General features: G+C 47.9%; 1 protein-coding gene across 5 annotated transcripts; it reads left to right on the top strand.

The window, feature by feature from the left end:
• The first annotated feature begins 992 nt into the window (after positions 1-992).
• TAL1 (TAL bHLH transcription factor 1, erythroid differentiation factor) lies at positions 993-24409 on the top strand. 5 transcript variants are annotated; one of them, XM_044430268.1, is made up of 5 exons: positions 993-1125; positions 6177-6334; positions 10435-10526; positions 19748-19867; positions 23333-24409. In XM_044430268.1, exons 3-5 carry the CDS (start codon positions 10466-10468, stop codon positions 23749-23751), a joined length of 600 nt encoding a protein of 199 aa, XP_044286203.1. In that variant the 5' UTR covers positions 993-1125; positions 6177-6334; positions 10435-10465; the 3' UTR covers positions 23752-24409. The 5 variants fall into 5 exon arrangements, with proteins under 5 accessions (XP_044286203.1, XP_044286199.1, XP_044286202.1 ...); XM_044430264.1 differs by having other exon boundaries at positions 6177-6663; XM_044430267.1 differs by lacking the exon at positions 6177-6334.
• Positions 24410-27988: the final 3579 nt, after the last annotated feature.

Raw genomic sequence — 27988 nt, 5'->3', positions numbered from 1 at the left:
GAAACATAACCTTTCCTGCCAAGTAATATGCTTCTGTTCAGGTGGATGCTGGACGTACAGGATCTGGGAGGACCGGTGGGGATAGAAAGACACTATCCTTCCCTACTCCGCATGATCTTGGAACCACGAAGCCAGTAAGCTCTGCGTGGCACCTTGCTTCTTGATGGAAAATCCTTCCCCAGTAAAGCTGCTTGACAGTTCCCACATGCACGTTTAGGCTATCTCCGTCTCGTGCAAAGGTTAACATGCATTCTCCATGATTTAAAACGGTAATTCTACTCCCTGATAAGGTTTTGTTCCTAAATACCCTCTCTTTCCCCAGTCTTGTTCCCGGAGATCAAATTAAAGCAGCAAATGTTAACGATGTATGCCTATGATGAATAATTTTTGTTGGTGGCGGTGAGCCGGAAGGATTTTCAATATCAATTTCCTTTGTTTACCAAATTGTACCAGATGGCCCCCACCCCAGCCTTTGAGTTTTGCCCACACAACTCCCCCACCCGTACCCCCCCTTTCCATATCTCGATCCATTTTAAGTTGGCTCATTAAATTTAATTAAGAGCCGAGTAGGTGTTCCATATTTAAAGGAGGGGGTAGCTGGAACACGCAGAGGAGCATAATAACCTCCAAGAAAGCTAAAATAAAGAATCGTTATTCAAATGTGGGCAGTCCCAGTGAATATTTGATTACCGCCCCCCTTCGCAGTCTCTCCTCTCTCTTTTTAAAGCGCATCTGAGTGCGCGCACACACAAGTCTGAAAAGCTATAAGGCATGCATTCCAAGGTTCCTCTCTCTGCATATCCCTGCAATAATTTTCTGCTTTCCTTCGATAAAATTGCCAAATAATAATGAATCATTTCATAAATAATGGGTTTAGGGGCTTATCAGGGCAGGCGGGCCACTGCCAGAGCCTTATCTCTCTCGGCCACATTGCTCCAGTGTTCCGCTCTCCATACTAAATAGGAAACTAGACGTGATGTGGGAATGAGATCCCGGCGCTACGAAGCCACCAACACTTTCTTCTTCTTTTTTTTACAGTAAAGGGAGGCGGGAAAAAAATATATCCACCCGCCATGAACAGGCCACAAAATGGCTCCAGTCATTTTCACCAATGAAAAGCAAATGGTGAGTAAAGAGAAGGGAGGGTCACCCCCTCCTCCGCTTTTTAAACGAACTTGCTCTTGTTTTCTCGGGGTTTTTCTCCCGGATCTCGCTCCTCAGCCGCTAGTCTCGACTTGGGGGGAATTACACCGCCTAAAGAAGGGAAGGCACGATGAAATGGGCTGTCTCTGTTTATCATACCTCACACAGCACCGTTCCCAAAATGTAAGCGCTCCGGGCTGTTTTGTCTTTACACACACCGCGCAGATCTGCACATGCACGCGCACACAAGTGAGGGAGGGACGTGGACAAGGAGACCCTCAGAACGTGCCCACTGTTAATTAACGTATCGATCCGTCGATTTGTCTGCCACGGTTTTGGGCTGCCTTTGCAAAGCAGCTGCGCCTCCAAACCCGGCCAGGTTGAGAGCAGCTCGGGGGACGAGGCGGCTTGCGCGACTCGGCCGGCGCGCCCCGCTTGCTTGGAGTCTGGATCGCGCTTTGTGAAATCCGCGGAGGCTGCGTCCTCGGGCTGGGATCCTAAACGCGCTGCCTTGGAGGCTTGCAATGGGATCGACTTCCGAGCAGACGCGTGAACAGGAACGCGGCCCGGGGCGCGCTCGGGGAGGGCTGACGGGGAGCGAAGAGTGGGGTCCGCCCGGAGGCCGGACCGAGCGCAGCCAGGCTGCCCGCTGAGGGCAGGGCGCAGGCAGGGCTGCGGGAGCGAGCGGCCGATGCGCCAAGGCGCTCCCAGGTGCCGGGATCCGCGGGGCTTTTCTCTCCCCCGCCCCCGAGATAATTCGGCTTGCAGGGCCGGAGATGGAATACGGTTTTCAGCCGTGCGCTGCGAGATATTCAGGCGAGGGGGGAGGGAAAAGCCGCGCCTGAGAAGGCTCGCTCGGGCTCGGCAGATGCGCCGGTCCGTGATGGAGGCCCCAAAGAGCGGGCTCCGGCGGCTCGCTTTCTGACTTGCAAGGCCAGGGTGGGCGGTGGGGCGCCCGGCCTTCTCGCCTAATAAATAAAATACTCCTGCTCCAGCTGCACATATTCATTAATTCGCGATCTTCAAAGGAGCACGTTTGCAGTTGGGTACTATTGCTGCAGCGGGGGAATTAGAAACATTGACCAGCCCGGCCAAGGTCTACAAACCCTGTGCCCATTTTGCAAGGGCTCCTACCCATCGTAGGGCAAGAAGGATGGAAGCTGACGTCAAACGCCGCGGATCGATTGTAATATTTGGAACTGAAATTTGTGTCGCTGGGCGCCCAGTCCCCTCCACGAGGAGCTGCGCTTCGGCACATTTTGCATAACGCGGCTTTCCATTTCTGCAGGCAGGCTTTTGTTTCCATCGAATTCCCAGTTTAATCGTTTCTCTGTAGAGCGATCCAGAGCCTAAGAGCCATGGAATAGTATTCCATATTGGAGGAATATGTACATATTCTTGTTAACAACAACAACCATTCATTCGGTCAGCATGTTTGTGCCCAGCAGCCTGCTAACTTCTTCGTTATGACAAAAACGAAAGCTAAGTCAATCTGCTTTCTCTCTACTAACAGAGAGTACAATGATCATTTATTTTAGCATCCAGCTTGCATGCCTCAATGACATACCTGAAGGAAATTAGGTAGGTGTTTGTGTGCTTGGACTGAAACAAATGATAAATTGTACCTATTTTTAAGATACTGCACAGATGCATGTTTTTCTGGGAGTTTAGAGAGGGTGCCAGGCTCAGTTCTATGTACAGCAGATCCACAGAAATAAATGTGACTTAAGGGAAAGTAACCACAGCTCCATCTGGATCAGGTCTTCAGGCCTGGTGGGAGTGAAATTTAAATTGTGTGGAAACACACGATAATGTTTGCGACGCATGTCAGTGCTAAGCCCTCGATGAGAAGAGAAGAACTACAGAATCTGGTTCAGTTGTCCCTTCGTGGGTAGTCACATGAGCCAGAATATATTCCCAGTCTCTCTCACACACATACACCATTCTGCTCCCTGCACAACCAATCCGTTTTATTTAGATATTATCTGACTCTTTATTCTCCTCCCCATGTCACCAAATTAATGCTTTAGTTTATGCATGTGCTGTAATTTAAATGTTAAATGGAGGGGGCTTGCCAAGGTTATTATAATAAGGTTTTAATTATCTTTATATTTAATAGCCTTTTAAATATTTTAAAATGAAAATACAAAATAAGGCAAGTGAACAATGAGAACCTTCTGCCATTTTTCACAGCATCTAATTACCAAAGCTATACTGTTCCTGCTAATGGAGGCTCCATGACAGAAACATCTGTCTCCATAAATTTGTTTACCCGTTCATCATCACCACATTTTGTTGTACTCACTGCAAATTCTGGATTAGGTGTTATATGCAAAGGCCCACTTTCTGTGCCCGTTTTCACTTGTGCATTTCCTCAGTCGAATGGAAAATAGCCATAATAGGAGCAAGGCCGGCAGAATAAACCTGCTGGCCACTTCTGAGAGTAGTTTGTGCACTAAAAACCCCACTTGCAACGAAGCCCTCCAGATTTCCACAAAGACATCAGAATTTCTCTGCATCTCTCTTGTAAAATGCAGACCAGTTACTTCCCTAGCAGCCCCACTGCCTAAGCTTACAACAACTGTCTCAGGAGCAAGGCTCTGTTGCCTCCAGGATCGCGGATCATGAATTCCTGAGGAAAATAAAGAGCCACATTCCTTTCCCTGCACCACAGAACAGGAAGGAAGCATTGAGCTAAAGAAAATATCGTTTTATTTTCCCTAAGCAAAGCAGGGTGCAAAAACCAAACCTAGGGGGTCACACAGGAGTCATCCTCAGACTGAAAGTTAAAAAGGAAGACAAAACGCCCCCCCCCCCCCCATGGCAAAAAACCTGTCCTAAAATTCAAGGAGGGCGCTTTTTTGCAAGAAAAAGTGGTCATAATATACCTACATGCTTTTCCAGTTTTTAAGTGGAGCTGCGTTAGGGGTGCATACAGTGAAATGGAATTGCCCTGTGGCTCTCCCGGGTGAGGCTGGCTTCCATGGGAGTGTAACTGTCCAGCATAGGCAGCATGAGAGGATGTCCGGGGAGGGGGCGAGGTGGGCTTCGGGTTCGGACAGACGGTCCCACTAACAAGTAGCTTTGCTCCCCACATGCTGGACCCCTGCAGTTACTTGAGGGGGAAGCGCTTTTGGCATGCGAAACAGACTTGACTCAAACTAAAATTAGGTTGCAGTAGTAAACATGTTTACTGGCAAGCGGACTCCCTCAAAATCAAAGGGACGCGCTTCAGATGAAGGGCAGGGGCATTAATGCGCAATGTACCGTTAGGAATCGAGTATCCTCGGGGCATTCGTGTATTTCCCCCTCTTGTCAACGTTTCTGCTTCCACCCAAATTCATTTCCACGTGACTTCGAATTCGGTCAAGTTTAAGCTGCTCTCCTACGCCTGTGTACTTGGGAGTAAGCCCCTTTGGAAGCAGGGAGACTTGCATCCGAGTGGGCGCACCTTGGATTGTACTGTTTTGCTGAAATGCTACACAGGTCTGCTCCGAAGAAAGTCCCACTGAGTCCAGCGGAGTTTACTCCCGGGAAGAAGCTGTAGGATTTCAGCCTGAACCGGCTTGTCGAGCCACGTTGCTGTCTTTGTCCTGTGCAGTTAAATTCCAACAAACCAACTGCAACTTTCACGAAAATTCTGTGGATGCCACGAAGGGTATTTTCCTCCTGGTAGATCTCCGTTTTGAAGGGCGCCAGACGTTCATCTTAATTTCTCTGGGTCTCTCCGCGAGTGTGCATTGGAGGTGGATGTTCGGGTGGCGATGGGGGTGGGTGGTGGGTGGAGAAGCCAGAGAATAAGAAAGGCTTCATGAAAAGATAGGCCAGCTCAGTCGAGTTTCCTCCACGCGCACCCCCCCCCCCCCGCAGCGCTGCCTCCCTCCCCTTTTAATTGGACCTTATGATATCGTACAGGGAAATATAATCCACATCTGTCAGATTTCAGTAGCAACAACTTCTCGTCTCCCGGTTCAACAAAGCACTTCTCATTGTCAAAGCCGCCCCTTCCCCTCCCACCCCTATAAGATGCTGTTGAAGGAGACTATCCGACGGAAGCAAAGGGGCCTGCATCCCGTAGGGGCTGCCGCGCGGAAAATGTCGGGGCAGGAGAAATCCGCTTCCATGCCGGATCAAGGAAGCGGCGTGGCAGGGCGAGAGGACAGGAGAGAGATTTAGACGGACGGCGACCCATTATCTCTTCTTACTGGGAGTGAGTCCCACTGGACGCAATGGAACTTACTTCTGAGTATAGGATTGCAACGAACAGTGCAATCCAGTCGTGTGTTCGGGCAACGTAATACCACTGAGTTCAACGGGGCTTACTCCCAGGTAAATAGGTATAGGATTGCAGCTTGAACTTGACCGAAATTGAAATCCAGTCCAAATGGTTGTAGGCGGCACTTGCTGCGCGTCTGGAGCCTTCGCGTACCTCAGAGCGGAATAAATTGGCGCAGATCAGCTTCCTTCAGAGCTAATGACTTCGCAATCCGTAGCTTTCTCGGGCTTCTTGCAAACCACTGGGAAACCGCATGGATTACAAGCCGCCGGTGCGAACTGGAAACCTCTTTCTCCCTTGAAATCAAACGGAGAGTGCGTCAGGCTGCAATCTCAGACCCACTTACCTGGGAGTAAGACCCGTAGCATTAAAGGCCACTGCCGGGTAGACACGCACAAGAGCGCCCTGTGAAGGCATTGCTGCTAACCTCTTACTTTAGAAAATGCCCATTACGCGCGTGGATGTCTGGAAACGGCTTCCGGGTGAATTTTGAGGATCGCGCCTCGAGCTTTTAGCGTCATTTTTCCACCCAGCGGAGCGAGGCGCTGTCTGGATTTAGACTTGAGGCGTGAAATTAACAACCCGCAGCTCAGCGGAGAAAGCCAAACGGAAATAATTACGTTGCATGCACTTAAGCGATTTGAAAATAGGTGTTTCTTTAGGCCGCATCGCCAGTCACCTGCCATCTCTTCATGTGCTCTGTTCCATTTTGGTTTTGTCTTGTTGAATTTGTCTTTTGTTTTGTTTTGTTTTTAAGTGTAAGTCAGGATCTTAAGTCGGAGCTCCAGCACGGCCGCTAACACTAACATTTCGGACGAGACCAGTCCCACTGAGCGCTGGGTGCCCAGGCTCCCGAAGTGATGGGGCGGCGCAGAACAAGGGCAACGCGGTCGTCCTAGCAAGACTTACTCGGAAGTACGTGGCACTGATTTCTGCGGTACTTACTCCCCGCTCAGAACTGTGTTTCGGACTGCAGCCCGAACGGGCTGCTGGAAGGGTATTTGAGGTTAAATTTCAGCTAATTTGGATCAGCTAATTTCCATACCACGTCTCGATCCATTCGCTGGGGAAAGACCCCTTTACGTCCACGGCAGAGCTGTGTTGAACTCGACTGTGCACTGGCTAGCGTCCAGATTCTCGTATTTAATGGGCTGCCCTCGGATAGAGCAGACCGAGGGGCGACTTTGGAGCGCAAGCTGGTTCGGGACCAGATACTCATCCGCTTGTGACCTGAGTTGGCTCCGGTAAATATGACTCTGTTCTCGGATCCGGGCGCAGCTGAGCTCTGGCAAGTGCGTTCTTGAGTGTTGCGGTGCGGAAAGCAGCGGGGCGAGACAAGGGCCGCTCTGGCTTCTCTTGCAGCGCCCGCGATTCATTTGAACGCATCGGCAGTTCTGTGCACAGCGCGGCTGAAGGCCGAGCACCAGGGTTCTCCGTGGTCACGAGGCGAGGGTCAGGCTCAGGAGGCTGTTCTTAGCGCCGAGCGCAGATCTGTGCGGATATTCCTCGTCCTCCGCCTCTTCCATCGGTGGAATAAATTAATACGGAAATGTGAATTCAGTCACAGCCCTGCTTTGACTGGTTGCCACAGCCAGCGGGTGCTAGATCAGCCTGTCTTCTCCCGCTCTTGCCAGCTCGGTCTACAATTGAGGTAGCAATCGGGACGTCTTATTGTTCCCTACCCTGCTTCTTATCACGGGCACGAAAATGGAAAGAAAAGTTTGGTTTTGGCAGGCTGGCTGCGGGGAACCTGGCCCCCTGCTCCTCCTAGGAAGATGCGCCGCTGGGTTTAATCCGAATCGCGCAAACACAACACAGCTCCCGCGTCCCTGGCTTTGGCGGACGATTTCGCCGCGCAAAGGTGGCTCTGGTTTTCCTGAACCTGGTTCCCCCCAGATGTTTCGGGTAGCGATTCCCGGCATGCCTGACCTCAGGCCATGCTGCCTGTGGCTGATGGGAGCTGAAGTCCGAAACATCTGGAAGGCCATCAGGTTGGGGAAGCTGCGGCCTCGGATCCCATGAAAAACAGGCATTCCTAATAACAGGTCCCAGACTTTGCGTGTGAGGCGTCTCCAGCCTATGGCTCGGTCGGGGCGCGCGCGCGTACGCGCGCGCGTCTGGATTTTAAGGCGCAAAGGCAAAAGAAGGCAGAACAGGAGGACGGCAAGGGAGGGCTAAGATGGTTCTCCCTGAGGACAGGGACTGAGGCGAAGACAGGCTTCCCCAAGCCCGTCGTTCCTCGCCCACCGCAGGGAGCTCCCCGAGCGGCTAGACCCGGGTCCCTGAGGCCATCCAGTTCTTGGTGGCCCGAGCTCGTCTGGGCCCAAGCGCAGAAGAACGGCAGGCAAACGCCCGCGGGAACGCTGCGGCGAGCCCTGCACGGGCGCCTGGCCACACGCAGCGCCCGCGGCTGCCCAGGGCAGGCGGGCAACGTCGGAAGGCGGCGCCGCGGTCCCTGTTCCTGGGCGCCTTCTTCTCCCTCCCTCCCTCCCGCCCGGCCCCGCTCCCGCCCCCAGCGCTTTTGGCCTGCACTTTCCCTTTCTCGCTCTCTCAGATGCCTCCCACGTCCTTGCTCCCCGCTTATTTATCCCTTTAGCTTCCCTCCTCTTTCCCCCTTCCTTCTTTCTACCCCTCCCCGCGCTCTCTTTTCTCTTCGCCTTCCCAAGTTTTCTCCCTCCCGCATTCTTTTCTCTCTCCCCGCCTCTCTCGTTCTCCCCTCCTCCTCCTCCTCCTCCTCGTCCTCCTTCGCGTTCTCCTTTTCCTCCCGTTCCTCCGTTCCCTCCACCCCTCGCCGCCGCCACCGATTTTCTCTTCCTCCTCCTCCTCCCCCCGCTGCCTGCGCGCCCCTCCTTCACCGCTCTCCGCTTGGTCTTTCTCCCCACCAGGATGCTGATGGAGAGGTCCCCCAGTGACCCGCCGCGGGATGCAGCGCACGGAACTGGAGCCGGAGCGGAGGGCGTCGGAGAGCCGGACCTGGGCTTGGGCTCCGGCAGCAGCAGCGGCGGCGGCGGCGGCGGCAGCGACCAGCGGCGGCGCGGGGGGATGGCCCTCCCGGGGGAGTCGGCGCTGCTCAATGGGGTTGCCAAGGAGACCGGCCGGCCGCCCCCCTCCCCCGGCGCAGGCCCCCCCGCCGCGCCGGTGCCCGTGATCGAGCTGGTGCGCGGCGGCCGGCCCCCTATAAAAGTCAGAGACGCGCCGGCCGGGGCCATGCAAAGCCAGCGCGACGGCGGCGGCGGCGGCAACAGAGCGCCGCGCTCCGAGCCGCCCACAGCCCTCGCCCTCGCCCTCGCCAGCGCCACGGGCACCGGCACCGGCACCGGCACGGGCACCGGCGCCGGCACGCCCCCCGCCGGCGGCAGCGGAGGCGGCGGCGGCAGCGGCGGCGGCGGCGGCAGCCTCGACGGCCGCATGGTGCAGCTCAGCCCCAGCGCAGCGCCCGCGCTCCCGCTCCAGCCGCCCTCCCGAGCCATGCTCTACGGCCTCGGACCCCCGCTCAGCGCCGCCAGCAGGTCCGTCGCAGCGTCCGCAGCCGGGGCGGCTTCGTTTGGGGGCGGGCGGGCGGGCGGGCGGGGGGGGGGCGGGCGGCGCGGCTTCCGCTGGCTGCTTCTGCCTGCCAACGTCTCGGGCTTCTTTTGCAAGCGTTTGGGATATTTTACACGAAAGTAGTTTCTATCCTCCCGTGCCCCTTCCTTTCCCCAGCCTCTGTGAGCTTTCGTTTGCCTTTTAAAACTTCTGAACCTTCGCTTGAGCTGTTTTCCTGTCTCTTTTCTTCCCATTTTCCTTCGCTTCTCTTTTGAAAACAAGCATCTTTCTTTAAAAAAATGTGGCTGATGCTTTGGTATCCTCTCTGTGCTAAACCCGCGTTCTTCGGCATCCCTTCCCCACTGCATTGTCTCTTTCGATGGATCAGGTGTGCTTTTGGGGTTCTGGGCTAAATACAGGTTTTGTCTAAACGTGCTCGTGGGCCACGCGTCACCAGAAGGCAGCCTGAGTCTTCTGAGCAAAAGATGTTTCGTACCTGTCTATCAGCACAGACGATTTACCTACAGGCAATTCTCTTCTGAATGCAACCGCTGCAAATTACGTGCCCAAACTGAGCGACTCATTGATGTCTGCATAAAACATTTCCCAAAATGTATTGCTTATGCGGCCCTTTATAACAAGATCTTTCAAAGATGGTGCCCATTCTTGTTTAGAAGTGCACGTGGGAACGGAAGGAGTGCAAAACGCTCTGTGTGCTGAAAGATAATGGGATGGTTACTAGCGAGGGCGTAGTAATGGGGGAAAGTATAGGCATGGCAAACGTGATGTGGGTATTCTGAACTTTCTCGCTTTCTTATGGAAGTGTGGTCGACACTGGCCAAGTATCCGAAATGAGCGAAAACATTGCTGCGTGCTTAAAAGAGGGATCCATTGAGTGCTCTGACCATTAGTCAGGGAAATTATCCAGGGTGATTCGCAGTGCCCTCATCCATAGGAATGCGATGCAGTCGAATGGCAATTCACATAAATGTTGTGAACGAAATCTTTGTAAAGCAATTGAGCTTTGGGCTTCGATGGTTTGACAATAATTTCTAGGAGCCAAATACTTAAATAGATAAACATCCCTTGGACTTTTTTTTTTAAAGGCAACCAATTACACTTAATTCCTTCCTTAGAAGCACTGTAAAAATGTTTATGAAAAATATGTAGTACAAATACAAATTACAAAGAAGACAAATGGATTTTGACAGACCTTCCATCCAAATTAATTTCCTTAGACTTACAGCCCAAGCTCTGTGGGTGTTTTCATGAGTGATAAGCATTTATAAATGTGTGTACACAGATTATAAATGCTTATCACACAAAGAACACACAGATTTATGCACTCACATGTGCAAACATACCGATATCTAAATCCTCAGCTGAGGGGAACTGCACTGAATGGTTTCTCATTGGTTTTTGTAGAAGCCCACTTAGCTAGAGGGTCTGGGTTTTGCCTCACATGGTTGTTTTCTTTTCCTCTCGCTTTTCAGTGGATTTTTTGGAGAGCCAGACAACTTCTCAATGTACAACAACAATCGAGTGAAAAGAAGACCATCCCCATATGAAGTGGAACTCTCTGATGGTGAGGAGATTTTATTTTCCTGCACCCACCTTGGATGGGGTGATGGCTGGAACATCCAGAATGGTATCTGCAACTTCATTTCCTCCTAAAGCTGGGGTGGGAAAATTAGTTAGAGCAGATTATGACTGAAAAGCAAAATGTTATGAGTTCCACACAGCCTGTCATGTCGGGAGATTCTTCCCAGTGGAACATTAATCCAAAATTCCATGGCCACTGAGGATCCTTGGTCTGTATGGAGCTGTCCTGAGAGTTTACTATTTTTAACCACCACCCCCATCCCAAATTTTCTACTTTTAATACACACACACACTTTTTTTTTTTTTTTTTTTACAAATCTTGGAGTTCTTTCAGGTCTGCTGACAAGTCCCTTTTGTGTGTGGATAGTGCTGCTTTAGCTACACTTTGCTATTCCATAGGGTGACTAAGACAAGCTGTGGGATGCTGATGTAATGGACAGGTTAGGATTAAATACAAAGCATTAGAAAGGAGGAAGGAACAACATTTGTCTTTGATATTTGTACTTTATTTGTACAGTATACAATGTCCATGAGCTAAAGCAATGATTTTGAACTAAAAGAACACAGTGGACAATATTTGCTGGAGGCAAAACTTGTGGACCTTCAGCTGAATTTGCCAGGTCCCGACCTGCTGATTCCCCTTTTCCTTTCATATCTGCTGCTAAATTGGAAAATGAGACAGCATCCGTCTCTCCCACCCATTTTCCCAAGCAGCCTGTCACATGTCCCCTCTCTTGCATGCTGTGAGCAAGCTTCCATGTGTCCTGCTCTTTAGATGGGCGAGAGAGATGGATTACAGAAAACCTGTGATGCTGCATTTCTTTCAGTACAGTTCCATTTGGGGGTGCTCTTGTGGCCACATGCAGTCATGGGTAGCGCCACCGGCAAAAGGGGCAGGACTACAATTTCAGAGCATGCTAGAATATGTTAGCCTAATGCTCTTACTGGCAGTAACTAAGATGTAGGAAAGACATCTCAACCTTCCAGAATGGGGAAAAACTGCACAAGAGCTGGTGAACCACCAAATGATGGGTGGTTAGGAAAGGGGAGGGGGCAGAGGTCATGAGGTTGCATTGGAAGCCTGGCAGGCTAGATTCCCCCCCCCCCACCCCCATCTGAGATTCTGCGCCCCTGCTGTGGCAAAGCAAGAGGTGTTCATTCTGGACTGGTTGCCATTTCATACCTAGAAAGCAGACCCAGAGAGGTCTGAGGGTAGCTTACTATGGGATGCTGAAATTGCAGATGGAAATAAAATAGAAAGGAAATGTTATGGTTTCTCTCCTCTCAGCTACATAGTTAAGCTAGAGGTCAAGTGTGATGGTGGTGGTGCTGGCTTCCAAACAGTAATTGGGCAAATGCCTGCAGCTCAGAGCCATCTTTCTGACCTAGACTTTTCTTCTGAGCTGCTCCTAGTTCTGGAACCACAAGCACCAATATTTAATTGTTTTTCACACGTGATTTTTAAAATTTCACATATGTAAGTTCCCTGATCTGGGTTGGTAGGAGTTAATTAATAAATAAAATAAGTACCTGAATGTTGAAGGACCTGTCTGCATAGGCTAGGCCTTGGAATTAAATGCTGTGAGGTGTGTGTGTGTGTGAGAGAGAGAGAGAGGGAGAGGGAGAGGGAGAGGGAGAGGGAGAGGGAGAGGGAAAGATCAATGAAGTTTCAATTTGAAGACAATTCATTTTGTGTTATTAGTGTTCTTTGTTGCTGCCACTGCCCTTATTTTCCTGCAGGCATTTAGGATAAGGATGGCCTATAAGCTGAAGTACATCATGCATACAAACACACTGAAGTTCTTGCGCTTCAGTTCATGGGGTAATTTGCACTTCATACTTGCACTGAAGTTCATGGGGTGATTTCAAGACTTCTCTGGAATGAACGGCTGGTTGGATTTGCTTGCGCATCATCCATGCAGGATGTCATATGTGTGTACTTTGTTGTAGTGGTAAATGTTGAAGTTCAGGCACTCATCATGGGAGGCCCCCATTGCCACGTCCCCAAGAAGAGTCCAAACATGCAAGCTGCTTTGTTCCTCGCTATCAGCAAAACAGTTCTAACCGTCTATCGAACAGAGCAGTTTGAACCTCCACCAGGAGGTCTTCCGTGAAGCTAGTCTGGTTTACTTGCCCATTCAAGACTGAACCATCCCCAGATTCTTTGCATTACAGCAGGAGACATTACACTGTTGTTGGGAAAATTCTTTCCCCCTCAGATCTTGTGACAATGGCAGCTAAACTTACTGAGAACAGGGAACTCTAGGGTGGCAGATGATGTCAGTGTCGCTGCTCATTTAAAAGTGCCAGCTCTGCATCCCTGTGAGCCCTGGTTCCAGTTCACCACCGTGAGAGAGATTGTGTGTGTGTGTGTGTGTGTGTGTGTGGGCTGTGTTTGTATCCAGCTTGGTCTACACATACGGAGGCAGTTAACTTTGTACCTGAAAGTGACAGCTTTCTGGGCGCTGTACAAATCCAGCCTGTATTAATGTGATTCACTAAGATGAGCATAGTCTATAAGTCACATGTGTTGCAACCTTCCGGATTTTTGACAGCTCTTCTCTAGTTGCAGCAGAACTCAGGAAATTAATTGAGCCCCTGGAAGACTGCAGGACATGGTTTTTCTGCCACTTCAGCTTTGGGGAGACCCAAGTTGTCTGGAGCAAGAATGAGGAATGATTTTACTGCTATTGAATAATAACTCAGATTAGCAATTCTGGTAACAACCCTGGAAAATGTTAGATGAATGGGAAATATGCTGTGACTCATATCAATTTACACAAGAACAACTATGGAAAAATTAAGCCTGGCTTATGGCATGTGACAGCCACCCTTTTTACTATTCATATAATGGTGGGAGTTATTATGTTGCATTAATCCAGTAGAGGGGCTTATGCAAGGGTTAAACAACTCTTGCATCACCCACAGAGTGTCCAAAGGTGTGTGACTGCCTGAGAGGGCTATCTGCTTTATTAACAGTTGATTAACTTTAATAATCCCACCTCCAATGGCTTTGTATGGGCACTGGAGCATCTGTTAATGAGTGCCACATTGAAATATGTTATTTAAAAATATTTTTTAATTGCTGTTTTTCTCATATGTTCAGCAATTGGAATGTTTCTAATTTATATATAGATTGGATAGCAGCCAAATAGCACATGGGCTCCTTGCTAAGGCTTTGGTATGACAACGCAACAGAACTCATCTGAAACTGTGGATATCCTCCAATTAAAATTTGTCCTGCAACATCATCTCCAATAGCTTATCAGTCAACATGTATGTAAATATCTCATCCTGTAGCAGGGCATAATGTATTAGTGTAAATGGAGCACATTCACAGTGTGATGGTTCCATATCAGCATTTGCTGAGATATAAATGTAAAGTATGAACAGGAAGTGTGTATGACCAAACACATGGGCACAGGGCTCTGCAACCTGCTGCAGATCTCTGGAGCACGCCGTCTTTCTGCTTGCACATCTACTGTATGTTTTTCCTTGCAAGTTATGGATTTTTTTGAATGTTAGTCCTATTTAGAATAGGGCCACTGAAATTAGTTGGACAAGTTAAACCAGCATGGGGGATGACTCTACATGCTGAAGGCAATAAAAACTTCCAAGCACCAGCATATTAATGGTGTCACATAAATTGAGAAATGGACTTCTGATGTTAGAAATGGCTCTTGTCCTTAAATACAACCAAGAGCTCCAGGTATTCTTTAATGTGATCACAGCACTTCTGTGCTAGGGAATTTCTCCACTTGCATACAGGAAGGAAGCAACACTACATATCCATCTCTTTGAACCTAGAAAGTTACCCCACCAGCCACCAAGGAGGTCTTGTGAACAGCAGAGCTGAGACCTCCATGTGTACAGCAGAGCTCCTGTAAGGATCCCTTGGAATAGGACAGCCATGTAAACTCAACTGAAATGCTGGGGAAAGACCATGAAGTCCTGTCCAGCAGAAGCTGTAGTTAGTGCCTTGGGCAGAATAGGTGGATGTTCATTGTAATGTTGAGCTATTTGTAGTATTAGCTTCCCTGATTTCTGATTTGGTGCACAAGTATCAGACTAAGATACTGGGGAGCTGCCATTTAGCTCAGGGATGTGGAATCTCTCTCTCTCTCTCTCTCTCTCTCTCTCTCTCTCTCTCTTTCTCTCTCTCTCTCTCTCTCTCTCTCTCTGTGTGTGTGTGTGTGTGTGTGTGTGTGTGTGTGTGTGTGTAACTGGAAGCCCATGATTCACCAGCCAGAGCCAAATCAAGACAAATCAAGGCCAAATTAAGTATTCTTCAAATTACTTTTTAAACTTCCATGTATGTTCACATGGACCTCATTTGGATTGGGACTGAGACACTCTGGGAGGGGACATTTATATATAGAAATTTTTTAATAAATAAATAAATAAATTTAAGCTTCCCCCTCCTCCTTCATAGAGGAGTTCAAGCAAGCAAGCAAAAATAAAATATCACTTCCAGTGGAGACAGTTTTTCTTTTTTAACTTCTGTCCCATTCCTGTACAGTTCATGAGTTTTTGTGTGTAATTTGTGAGCAACAGTGGCAGTGAGGATGGCTCAGATCCCCACTTCCTGGAGGACTGTGGTTAGGGTTAGGGTCGCTTACCACTAACATCAACAATCCAAGTTTAGTTTGGCCCTGAAAATTAAAGAACTGAGCCAAGAAATCCATTTTGAGTATCAGAACTCAAATTCCAACAAGCAAGTATCCATTCCTCCATCCCACTCAGTTTTCCTCATTTAAAAAATGTAATTTAGCTTTTGTGTGGAGAAGGAGAGTCATTTTGTACTTGCCATTGTTAAACAATTAGAAGATACTTCTTTAGCGATCTGCTGCAGATCACCCACAGAATGAGACCTATCCATAGATCCCAACCTACTTTCTGAAGCTCTGCCTATTCTTGATGCAAATATCCATCTAAGAGGTTTAAGGATCATGCAGAAATCAATTGCCTTACAATGAAATCTTCAAGGGTGTTGCACATCTTCTGCCCCAAGGCTGCATTCTGTTTGGGAGAAGGGCTGTGGCACAGCATTCCAGTAGGGGGTGGGGTGGGGTGGGGTGAGGTGGGGTGGAGACAAATTCAAAAGGGCCAGGACCAAAGGTAAATGGGGACAGATACCTAAAATACCAGCAGATTGTATTGAAAGCACCCACTATGTCTTAGGAGATACAGTTCAGCCTTTGCAATAGGGGAAAACTGCACAGAGCTGGGAACCACTGAACAATTGGTCAGGGAGCAGCAGGTAGAACCTGTGAGAGCATTAGGCTGGAACTCCAGGAAGACCAGATTAACTCCCGGGCCTGAGGTTTTGCACCCCTATTCATTCACATTGCTTTGGATTTTCACTGCCTCTTTAGGGTGCCTGTGCATTTATTATTCAGTGTGATATTGAGGTCTAGAGTTGCAGGTGTGGCCATTCATGTACTGAAGGTGGATCCCCATTTGAAGGGCACTTCTGCACATGACTAGCCACAAAGACAGCAAACCAGAGGGCTTGCTTCATGACAGCATAGCTGATTGCAGAGTATTGGAATTAGTAGGGCATCTTGATGAGGCTTTAATTGGAAAAATGGGGAAAAGTACTAAGATGTTGCCCTTGGTTGGACATTTTGCTGGATTAGACTAGTGTCAGTGTACAAAAATAAGGATCAGTTTTCGTGGTACTAAAATGAGGGCTCTCACTACGTGTTGGGTACGAGAAACAGTAAGAATGTTACAAAACCGTCCTGATAAATGGTAGTCTATTCATGTCAAGACATTTCATAGGTACATTTACCATATTCTGTACCAAAGCATGGGAGATGAACTGAATTGAGTGGTGCCTAGCTGGAAATTCACCCTGCTCTCTTATTACTAACAGTTGTGCATTCTGCAGTTGCAAGAAGTAAAACAGGATGAGACCTCTCTGGCACAATAACAGTAACAATAAATAAATAATTCAACAAAGGCCTTCCTTTCGTGCGCTTGCTCTGACCAAGGCACAAAATGCTATCCCCTCTTTGCTATCCCTTTCAAAGTGCAATCTGTTTTGTAAGCCGCCCCGAGGCTTTTTGCGAATGGGGCGGCATAGAAATGTTTGAAATAAATAAATATCCCCTCTTTGGAAAAAAATAACCAACACACATAAAAATTCTTACTGGCAACTGGCCTTCCTGTGCAATACATCTCTGCTTTAAATTCATCCATCCATCCATCCATCCATCCATCCATCCAGGTCATTTATAGACAGTGTCCACCACTGTCATTTCTGGATGGCTTACAATATAAATTGTGAGTTCAGAGGACTTGTTCTGGGGTTCAGACCCCACCTCTGCCTTGTACTCAGTCTTCTGGACAGGTCCCCTGCTCTGCCATACCTCCCATGAAGGATATTTTGAAGGAGTGCTCATGAAAGTTTATCAAATTGCCAGATAGGTCCATGACTCCAAAAGTTGCCTACCCCTGCTAAAATATATGGGACAGGATGGGGACCGGACGAGGAATGATAGTCGTGCCTTGTCACAACAGTGATAAAAACCACTTGTTTGTGTCCTCCAGCATTAGATTCCTATGAAATAACTCAGTGCTATCATTATTTTGCCAATGCACCTATAACATGAGAAAAAAATATGCCTACAACTGAAGTACTTAAGTGCTTAGGGCTCAGGTTAGCCATTAAAAGGCAGGGTAGAAAATTTAGATTAGCAATTTATTTGGATAAAGCTTGATTTTTTTAAAAGGAAGGGTTTGCCCTCATATTCATAATGTGCTTTCAAGGGTGCTTTTTACAATTGCATGCCCTGGTCCCATTTAATTTTAGTTTCCATGTGCACAGAAACTTCTCAGTTTGAGAATTTGAATGGAGTCAGATGTAATAGTGGATTTCTCAGCTGTGACATATTCTCAACATAAGCCCTCCAGATTTCTAAGCTGTGTGCAAATGTCTCTAGAAAGCAGCCACAATTTTCAAATGTTACTGTCATTCTCATTAAAACTGTCAGGCGGATGGAGCTCCTTTGGTTGCAATTCCAGTGAGGAATTCATAATTTGTACATCCATACTTTGTACACGCATGCATAAAGGTGCCACAAGCTAAAATGGACACCTCACACAAATTCCAGGTCCTAATGCACCCCTATAACCCCAGCAGCCCTAAAATACTGCCCTTCTAGAGAATACCTTTGTAGGTAGCTCACAGCAACCTAAAATTGCAGTGAAAGATAAAATGAAAAGCAAAACACAGATGCAAAAGGCAACAAAATACCGAGGAGAAAACCGCAGAATGTCAAGCAGAACAAGCTTTTAGCAGCCAAAATGGAGTGGTTGCCATAAAAGAGGGGTTGTGGGTTAATGGAAGGGCATCTGCTGTGCAGGCAGAGTCTGCCCATTTCAATCCCCAGCACCTCCAGGTGGGACTGGAAAATTCCTTCTGAAACCTGTAGAGCCACTGCCAGTCAGTGTTGGCAATATTAGATGGACCCATGGCCTTAATTAACATAAGGCAGCTTTCTCAGTCCTGCTGCAACAGAACATCAGGGGAGGGGGGCATTGTGCGTTCCTTCTGCATTTCAGAAGGCAAATTGGTATGGATAAAGGAAATTCTTAAGGGTTGTGATCCAAGCCATTTGGGGCTTTAAGGGCAATTGCCAACACTTTGAATTGTGCTTGGGTGGATTCAGTTTTGTAATCAGAGTATAGGTGTAACGTATTTTTGTATCCCACTTTTTTCCTGCAAGGGACCCAAGGCAACCCACCCAATCTATTATCTCTGCATTTTATCTTCACCACCACATTATCAGGTAACCCCAGGCTGAGAGTCTGTGACTGGCCCAAAGTGCTTCATGCCCTAGCAAGGACTAGAGCATGGGTCCCACAAGTCCCACTCCAACACTCAAACCGTTGCTCCGCATACAGAGTATACATAGCTCCATACTCAGCTATGTAATTCTGCAGCTTCTGAAGACTCTTTAAAGGATGGGGAAACGTATTTTTGAGGAAGCTTTCCAACATATACCTGGTGATGGTGGTAAGACAACCAGTCTTGGGTTTTGATCAGTGTATATAGGTGTAAATCTAATAGTGATCAGTGTATATAGGTGTAAATCTTCATAAGCAAGCTCACCATTTCTTTGACCGGGCAGCAGAGAGAGCATGTCAAGAATTCTTTTTCTTAAGCCTTCGATTACCCTTGGTCTTGGCTTGGGGTTCAAGCAGGGCCCACTGGCACTGCCAGCTGCCCTGGTTTCATGAGGCGCCATTTTAGATTTCCCAGGATGCTCCCAATGTGGCCTGAGGGCCACTATTTTAAGCTGTCCATGGTGCCATAGAGTGGTGCTGTGCCAAGGGCAGCAAGTGAGTTTTAAAATAACTCTGTGACCAGAAGCTCAGTGATGGAGAAGGGGAACCACCAGAGGACACATTACTGAGGGTCTCCTCAGGCCTAGAGCTAGTCCTGCCACCATTGATCCCATTCTGAAGTGCCTGATCCTGCCTACTCTTGAAAGCTAAGCAGGGTCTGGCTTGGTTAGAAGCTGGATGGGAGACTTTAGTCCTGCAATGAGCAGGGAGGTGGACCTAATGGCCTTCTAGCCCCCTTCTAACTGTTTGATTCTAAGAACTTAGAAGGTGGTGATTTTATGCCTGTGTACTTCTTATTTTGCAAGCTGAGAATCAAAGCTGTGGACCAAACCATACTGAGTTCATGGCATTACTTTTCTTGTCCCTGTTTACTACCAGCAACTTCAGATTAACTCTTTCTTTGCAACAAGTGCAAACTGCATTTCCTGTCCCAGATCATTCATTGCACCCCCAGAGAGATCCTGTAGTGGGGGGGGGGGGGAGGCAGCTGGCATCCCTCCAGAGGCTTTGGCCTACAACTCCCATCAGCCCTAGCCAGCAAAGCCTATGGGGAGGAATGATGGGAGCCGTAGGTTGAAACATTTGGAGGGCCACCAGTAGTTCACCCCAGTTCTAGACGCATAATTATCCACTTGTCTTTTGCCATCACTGCTCTTGACTTTAAAAGCACCCGTTTCATATGATGGTAAAGTGCCGCCAGTGAAGTTAATGACATACAAATCCCCTAGTTTGTGTGATGCTCCATTCCACACAGGACACGGGGACAAGGTGGCTTGCAGGAAAGAAATGGGAATGACATTCGCGGCTGCCTTCCTCTTTAACATAAGTGATTCTTGCTCTTATGCACAGGGTTGAACTGGCCTCCTGGGTTGGCATCGGGAAGGAAATTCCCTCCACGGCACACTGGCAGACGCCGGGGCTTTTTCACCTTCCTCCGGAGCATTGAGCAGGATCGTCTGTTAGGATCAGGTGGGCGTATCCCACACGATCCTGCTTGGGGTTAAGGATGGGCTTGCCGGTGGGTCTCAGGCCTTTGCACGCTTGTGGATGCATCTCACTCAGTCTGCATCATGCCTCTTCATTCTGTGAAAGCTGATGACATTCAACGTACCTGGAAATGCTTTGCCAGTCATCTTTATTTATTTATTTTATTTATTTAGAAAATGTGTAGGCCACCCCTCACTGTCATCTCTGGATGGCTTACAACATTATCCCAAATCCCACATAAAATAAACTATTCCACATAGTTATATTGATGGGGTGGTGTTCAGTGGGAGTCCTGTGCTCATGAGCAGTATGTATGTTTGTATGTATGTATGTATAACGTCACTATACCATCCCTTCACAGATGTCTCAGGATGGTTTACAACAGATTAATAAAATAGAATAAAAATAGAAATAAAGTAGTGGTTGCCCAGCATCCAATGTTAAATATAAAACCACCAATTAAAACAGGTTAACAATTAAAATATTAGGAGAATAAAAAGGTTTTCACCTGATCCCGAAAGGAAAGAAGCATTGGCGCCAGGCGAACCTCTGTGGGGAGCATGTTCCACAGTCGGGGCACCACTGCAGGGAAGGCGCTCCTCCGGGAACTCACCATCCTGATCACTTTCAAGGACGGCTCCCAGAGGAGAGCCTCTGGCTCAGATCTCAAGGGGTGGGAGGGCACGTAGGGGAGAAGGCGCTCCTTCACGTATCCAGGAGCCAAGCCGTTTAGGGCTTTATAGGTCATCACCAGCACCTTAAATTGGGCCCAGACTTCAATTGGTAGCCAGTGTAAACGATAGAGGGCCGGCATTATATGTGAATACCTGCTGGTCCCTGTTAGTATCCTGGTCTGTTCTGAACCAACTGAAGTATCTGGACTGTCTTCAAGGGCAGCCCCACATAGAACGCATTACAATAATCCAGTTGGGAAGTTACCATAGCATGGGTCACTGCTGCAAGTCATCACTCATCTAGTACTTCTCCTTGCTGTTGGTCGGCCCCCCTGTTTTGAATGCTGCCTCCCTCCCAGGCACTGCAGCCTCTTATGCCTCCTGTCGAGTAACTCCTATGGGATGGAGGATCCTTTGATTAGGATATGATACTGGGTGGTGCAGTAGATGGAAGGGGTAAGCAAAAATCAGGGTTATGGGAATGGAAATGCTTTTCGGTAGAAAAGCATCCCTCTATCTGGTGCCCTCTATACATTTGGGACTATAGTTCCCATCATCTTCAGCCTGGTGGCCGTACTGTCCGGGAACGCAATCTGGAGTCCAATACATCCAAAAGGCATCTGGTTGGGGAAAGCTGTAGCAGAACTAAGGTACGACTCGCTATATCCCATGGTCTGCAGACGGCTGAACTTTTGTTCTTTTTCCAGCCCCAGACCTCAATACAAGAGTATTTTCATCTCAAGGACCCAAATACACGTAGTATATGGGTAATATAATGAATATCAGACAATCGAACTGGGTGGAGTGAATATAGGAAGATGGAATAATTCACAGTCCAAACAATAGGCCATACATTTTTATTTTCAGAGTTTTAATTTAACACAAGGAAAGACCTTAAAGGTACATATGTAATGGGCATACTTCATATTCCTGTTCTGCTTTCCCTAAATGCTCTAAGCCATGGGTCCTCAAACTAAGACCTGGGGGCCAGATCTGGCCTGCCATGCCCATTTGGACCTGCTGTGCCCACGCCCACGCATGCGCCCGCCGCCTCCCACCTCGCCCCATGTGTGGGGAGGCAGTGGTTTGCTCCTCAGAGAAAATGAACTCCAGGTGAGCAAGCCGCTGCCTCATGCGCCTGCCTGCCCTCCCCTCCCCACGTGCGCCTGCGGATCGGATCGATCGTGCCTCGCCTCATCCCCACCTCAGCGCCCACACGCACCAGCCCACATGCACCACCACCACCACCTTTCCGCCCGTGGCTGGCACCGGCCCCTTTCAACTGGCCCCCTGCTGAAAAAGTTGGAGGACCCCTGCTCTAAGCATTTCTCGTAAAGCTCAGGAAAGTGTCTGTCAGCTCCTTAAAAGTAGGGCAGGAATGTTATTCCCATATTGCACGGGCATGAAAATGGGTGAGCTGGCAGGGGGGAGTCGGAGGAATTGGAGGGGAGATTTGCATGAGTAGGAGGGTGTTCCTGAACACCTGGCAGCTTTGGACCCAGCCCAGCAATTTAAAGAATGACATCACAGCTCTTACATGGCCTGGGAGGAAGTTTTCTAGAGGGGAAGCATGGACAGTGAGATCCTTTTCTGCTAGACAGCACACCTCCCAAAAGATACACATTTTGTACTGTTTTGAAGAGAAACAAGGAAAGTATAAGTGCAGTGTGTGAACTGTTTTGTGTGTATATGTGTGTATACGTAGACATGAATTATAGGAAAAGGGTGTTTGGGCAAAACCTTTCCTTTCCTTTCCTTTCCTTTCCTTTCCTTTCCTTTCCTTTCCTTCTTTCCTTTCCTTTCCACAACATAATGATAGAGAAGTTGGATTTCCTGGTTGCTACACATTTCTCTCATCCAAGTACCAGACAGATATTCCTTTTGGTTGCAGATGCTCTGATTACTAGCCAGCCACATTGCATTGTGGGAGATTTTGCTGTTCTTCCAGAAGGATGGGATAGAATGTGCAAAGTCCCTGCAGCCTAGGTCTGATTGTAGACTTTCCCACATATGATGGGGAAAAAAAACTGGGCATCAGTCTAATTTTTCTACCCCATTCTGGTGCTGAAAGATGTATGTGTGTATCTAAGCCTGGGTCTTACGGCCAAAGTCCCCAAAATTCAAACTGATTGAATTTCCTAGTGGGGATTTTTGTTCTGATGGTGGTCATTTAGAACATTAAGGGTTGTGCTGTGGGTGCACATTATGTATGAACCCATCAAAGATGAGTTGTTGGGGAGGGTGGAGAGCCACTGACAACCGTAAGACAGTCCATGGGTTCCAAGCATCCTTTCGGTCTCCTCAGCAACGCCTCCTTGCTAGCCTCACATGTAACTGGAATCTGCAGCAGGGGCTTGAATTAGCATCCTGGTGCCTGGTTGCGACCTGGCTGGCAGCAGTGAGTGTGAGAGCCGGATCAGAGGATGGCGAGCCATGAGATGGCAGGCGCAGACGCCATTTTATCCCTGTGGTCAGGATGGTTCTATGGTTTACCTGAATAGGAAACGCAAACTGCACATGCTCAGGACATCGTTTAAAAAACGAAAACGGGCTTGGCCAACTATGGTGGTGTTGTGGTTCCCACACAGTAACGGTGCCTAAAATCCAGTGTGTACAATGACCTTACTGCACTACTGTATGTGCCCCATCTCTGAATGTGCTGCTCAGATAGCTACTGTGTGTATGCCACATTTGAGTTTCTTAAATGAGCCATTTGACTCAGTGTCTCTGTATGCATGTGGATGATTTCCTGAGCATCTATTCTCATTTTTAGGTCCCCATACAAAGGTGGTCCGCCGAATATTTACAAACAGCCGTGAGAGGTGGAGGCAGCAGAATGTCAATGGGGCTTTCGCTGAGCTCCGCAAGCTCATTCCGACTCACCCACCTGACAAAAAGCTCAGCAAGAACGAAATCTTACGTCTCGCTATGAAATACATCAATTTCTTGGCCAAACTGCTGAGTGACCAGGAGGAAGAAGGGAACCAAAGGGGTAAAGTCAGCAAAGACACTGGCCTAGTGCAAGAAGACCTTCTGCAGGACATGTTGTCCCCAAACTCAAGCTGTGGAAGCTCATTAGATGGAGCAGGAAGCCCAGACAGTTTCACAGAAGAGCCGGAGACATTAGATGCTAAGCATACAAGAGCTCTCCACCATTCTGTTCTTCCCATTGAAAACAATGCACAGCGATGATGAACCTACAAAGAGGTGCAGGCAAGCCTGTGAATACCTGGCATTTGGAGCTTATGCATGTCCTCCCCTTTCTCCTCCTTATCAAAAAAGGAAGGAAGGAAGGAAAGAAGGAAGGAAGGCATATTTCACAAAATTGCAACTTGAAGAAACTGAAAATGGAGAGGAATGAACAGCTGGATGAGAAAGACTAACTGGATTTAATCAAGTGCATCTTTGTTGCTTAGGTCACTCGTGAAGTGTTGCCTTGCTGTCCGTGTGCCCTTTAGCACTGAAGGGGTGCAGTGTACAGGCAGCTCTTACAAGGTTTACAAAGGATCGGACTGCTACTCAGTCCTTCTGCAGATTGCTAAAGTGCCCCTCCCTTTCAGCTATTCAGACCCAAGTATCTTCCATAAAGTGTTTACATGCGTGGCAATGGAAGCCTTTAAAAATCCTTCATGCTGTGCAGTGGTTTTTTTCTCCAGTTCACTTTGAGGAAATGTACGCAACTTGTCTGCCTTCTCTCATTGCCTTTCTAATAAGGAAGAAAGAAAATACCCCTTGCGAAGGAATAGTTGACTTGATGTTGCAGGTTTGCTTGTTTCTCCTTCCCTCACTCCTCTTCCCCATCTCCTTCGTCTTCATCATCTTCATCTAATATAAACCTAGCCCAACTTTGGATTGCTTGAGGTCTTGTATTTATGATGTGGAATTTCTTTTTTTAATTCCAACATGCAGTATCTACTGAACTAGAAGGTACTCAAGTGGGGGTTTCTCTTAGTTTCTGACACCGCATCAGAGTGATATTTTCTTCTGGCATGGGTGAGCAACAGTGTTTTCTTGAAACCATAAATCTTGGGATCCCCCTACTTTTTTTCCTGAAACAAGTATGCTGGGAAATTGTGTGTGTGTGTGTGTATTTGTGTGCAAGCGAACGTGTGTATTTATCCAGAAAAATGGTATATACAGTACGCAGTGTTTCAATAATGCACTTTGACCTGTCTGGATTTGCTCCTGTGTACATGTTGGGGAGCAATGTGGAAGGAAGGACTGGAGGTTGTACAAGAGCATATCCATATTAGTGATAATAATAGTGCTGACGTATTTCTGATGTGTGTGTGGGGGGGCTGGTTTAAGTTACCCTACTTCCTTTTGCAAGATTTGAAAAAGAAATAAATGATTGTGTGCATGTGTGTGTGTGAGAGAGAGCGACTGTGGATGAGATTGCCCCTGCCAACCAGCAGTCTTTTAAACTACAAACCCAACATTTGTTGGAGAGATTAATGGTTTGTTTTCTATTGCTTTTAAGTGTTTTCCTTCAAACATTTTGTACTAACAGGAAGCAATGACAAAAAGAAACCCATAGACTAGAAATGGAATGTGAAAGCCAGATGGGAATTAAAAGTAAAGCATCCAGTTCTGATTTTTAAGCAGAAAGCTTGAATACACTTGTTGAGCAGGGCCGTCTTAACGCATGGGCCTGACGGGCACCAGCCTGTGGGCCCCATTCTAATCTGTGCATGTTAACCCTTGGAGAATTGGAAAACTTCCAAAATTAACAGTAGTTGTCGTTGTCGTAGGGGCCCCAGTACACTGCTTTTCCCGGGGCCCATAATGCTGTTAAGGCGACCCTGTTGTTGAGGTCCTGTGCGACCACCTGCATTCGTCCATGTCTTGCCCAGCCCTAGCTGGACTTTCTTTGTTTTCCTGTCCTTACAGGCACTTCTAGATGGGGAAATGGGAAATGGAATGCCTCAGCCAATGAAAGCTGCGGTGTAGGATGGCCCATTTCTAAATGAAGATGGGCTTCTGCCAGCAATATATACCAACAAAGGAGAAATGCGTTTATGCAAAATGACTGCAATAATGCTATTGCTCTTTTTTGGGTATCAGAACCAGCTAAGAACTCCAAACGTAGCCAATGGCTCTCTGAGAATGTTATAACAAACACACACCAGGTAGATCAGGGATGGGTAAGGTGTGGGTTTCCAGATGTTATTGAACTACAGCTCCCATCATCTCAGTAGGCTATGCTGGCTGGGGATGATGGGGTGTACAATCCAATCCAACCAGATCTGGAAGCCCACCCAATCCTTATCCCTGTTGCAGAGGAAATGGGTGCTTCAGCTGCTCTTTTCCATTTAGTGATTGACACTTTACCTTAGTCTTAATGATTATGATTATAATAACATGTCTAGAACTGAGATCAAAAGAAAGTCGATCAGGATCTACAAGCACATCATCATTTGATTTGCAGTAGGTCAGTAATGTTTCTTTCTTTTTAAAACTAGCAGTGGTTTAACAGGGCAACAGCAAAATGGCTTCCTGCACCCCATAAAGTAAATTAGGCCTCTGGAATCTCTGATCTGTGCTAACAGACACAGAGTTGTGCTTTTCCATTCTGGTCATTTCACTCTATGGCTGACAGGCGACCAAATGTCACTGGCTCTCCCCAATCCCTGTTATGTAGCTGTCTCTGGTTGGTGGACTGGGTGTTCTAGTCAAAAACCAAGCCTGATATCTGCCCATGTCTTGTGCGTGCGTGTGTGTGTATGTGTGTGCATGTGGGGAGAGGAGCTGGAAGAAGTGGTGGGAGAAAAGAGAAAGTTAACAGTTGCAAATGTTGCTTGGACCCTCCCAACAGCCACAGGGTGATAGCATGACTCAAACCCCATCTAGAACACACCCTGGCACTGACCAAAGTGTCCCGATGTGGAAATTAGATGCAGATTTTATCTGAGAGCTAAATCTGAATTGCCCTGCATTCACACCAGCTATTTCATCTATACCATCCACCAAGATGAATTCACTCATGTGATTTACTTTGGTACTGGGAAGTCAATTATTTGTGTCTTAGTCTTACTTTTCCTTTAATTCATTAGCAGCCTAGTGATACCACAAAGTATGGGATTTTTTTTCCAGTTTATGCTTTCTTAAGTTTCCATTTACATCCCAGCCCAGTCAACTGGGAATAATCGCCAACTTCCAGTTCTCTTCCTACATGCACTACAGGCCACTCATGCCAATCTGTCCTTTATTTACTCACAGAAGGGCACTTCAACCACTCTTCTAAAGCATATTAGCCAGTTTCCTTGCTAAGCATGACTCAGAAATGTAGAAACAAGGCATTTTTTGAATGACTGCCTTAATCATGGCCACCCAAATATGAGGTTTTCCAAAGCTGACAAAGCCATTTTAAAAGAAGCATGTCAAGTACACTGGTTCAGAATAACGTTCCAGTAGGTACAGTGGGGAGTGCTCCTGAGGCAGCGGAGGGCAAATTGTGTCCTACCAGATGTTTTGGCCCACAACTCACACTAGCCCGCAGCACACAGCTGTGCTGACTAGGCCTGGTGGGAACGGCCAGCCAAAGCATTTGGCGGGCCATAGAGAATCTGCCCCTCTCTCCTCTGTATGCCTAGGACTGCAACTCTAATTGTCCCGTGAAAATCTAACTAGGGTAGGGAAGCAAGAGGAACTCTTCAGAGATACACCATTCTCTTTTCTGAGCAAGGCAACATTAACTACTGGGATGTGCTGGGATGTATTTTATACACACAGCTACCAAAAAGATTAGGGCTCCGGATGACCTAAAAAGGGGATGCACTGAACAGGGAAGGAGGCCATGTGATTTCAGAAAAAGGTCAGGCAGAAGCATTCATGTGGGAGGCATGAGCAAGGGAAGGCAGTCTGGGGAAAAGTCAGCTAATCTGGGGGTGGGGGTGGGAGGACAGATGAAGCTGAGATCATCAGGGTTTCTGTGGCTTTAGTTCAGTAACTGCCCATGGTTGGCAGGGCGGTGGGACAGACGGACTCCCAGAAATTCAAGGCCCCAAATGAAAGATGTGGGGCCCTCTAGCCTTCAGAACTTCTCCCTAACACCACCTTGGGATTTGAGCATAATAATCTTAGAGAGAAGGAGGGCTCTTTAGAAAGGAACAACTATTTCTTCCTGTTGAACTGTGGCAAACTAGTCCTGCTGCGTCTGGTGGCTCTTTTGTGCATCACCCTGAGAAGGGGTCCTGGAAGTCTGTCCCAGCGTCCTGCCCAGTGGCACCAAGGAGGAGGCTGTGCTTTGTGCCTTCATACCATCTTGTGAAAGGAACTCTGCAAGCACCTTTTCATTCATTGGGCACACAAATCTGAATGTGAAGCCCATGCTTTGCCTTTTCTCCTTTGCAGATATGAGAGGATTTGGGTGTAGGTTAGCCTTCCGCAACCCATTGCAGTCCAGAAATGTGGACTGCAAATCCCATCA

This window comes from Varanus komodoensis, unplaced genomic scaffold (genome assembly GCF_004798865.1).
Source record: "Varanus komodoensis strain SLA01 unplaced genomic scaffold, ASM479886v1 scaffold20_1, whole genome shotgun sequence".
Classification (NCBI taxonomy): Eukaryota; Metazoa; Chordata; class Lepidosauria; order Squamata; family Varanidae; genus Varanus; species Varanus komodoensis.
The sequence above is the reverse complement of the archived record's forward strand: the minus strand, read 5'-3'. Positions and strand labels throughout refer to the sequence as shown.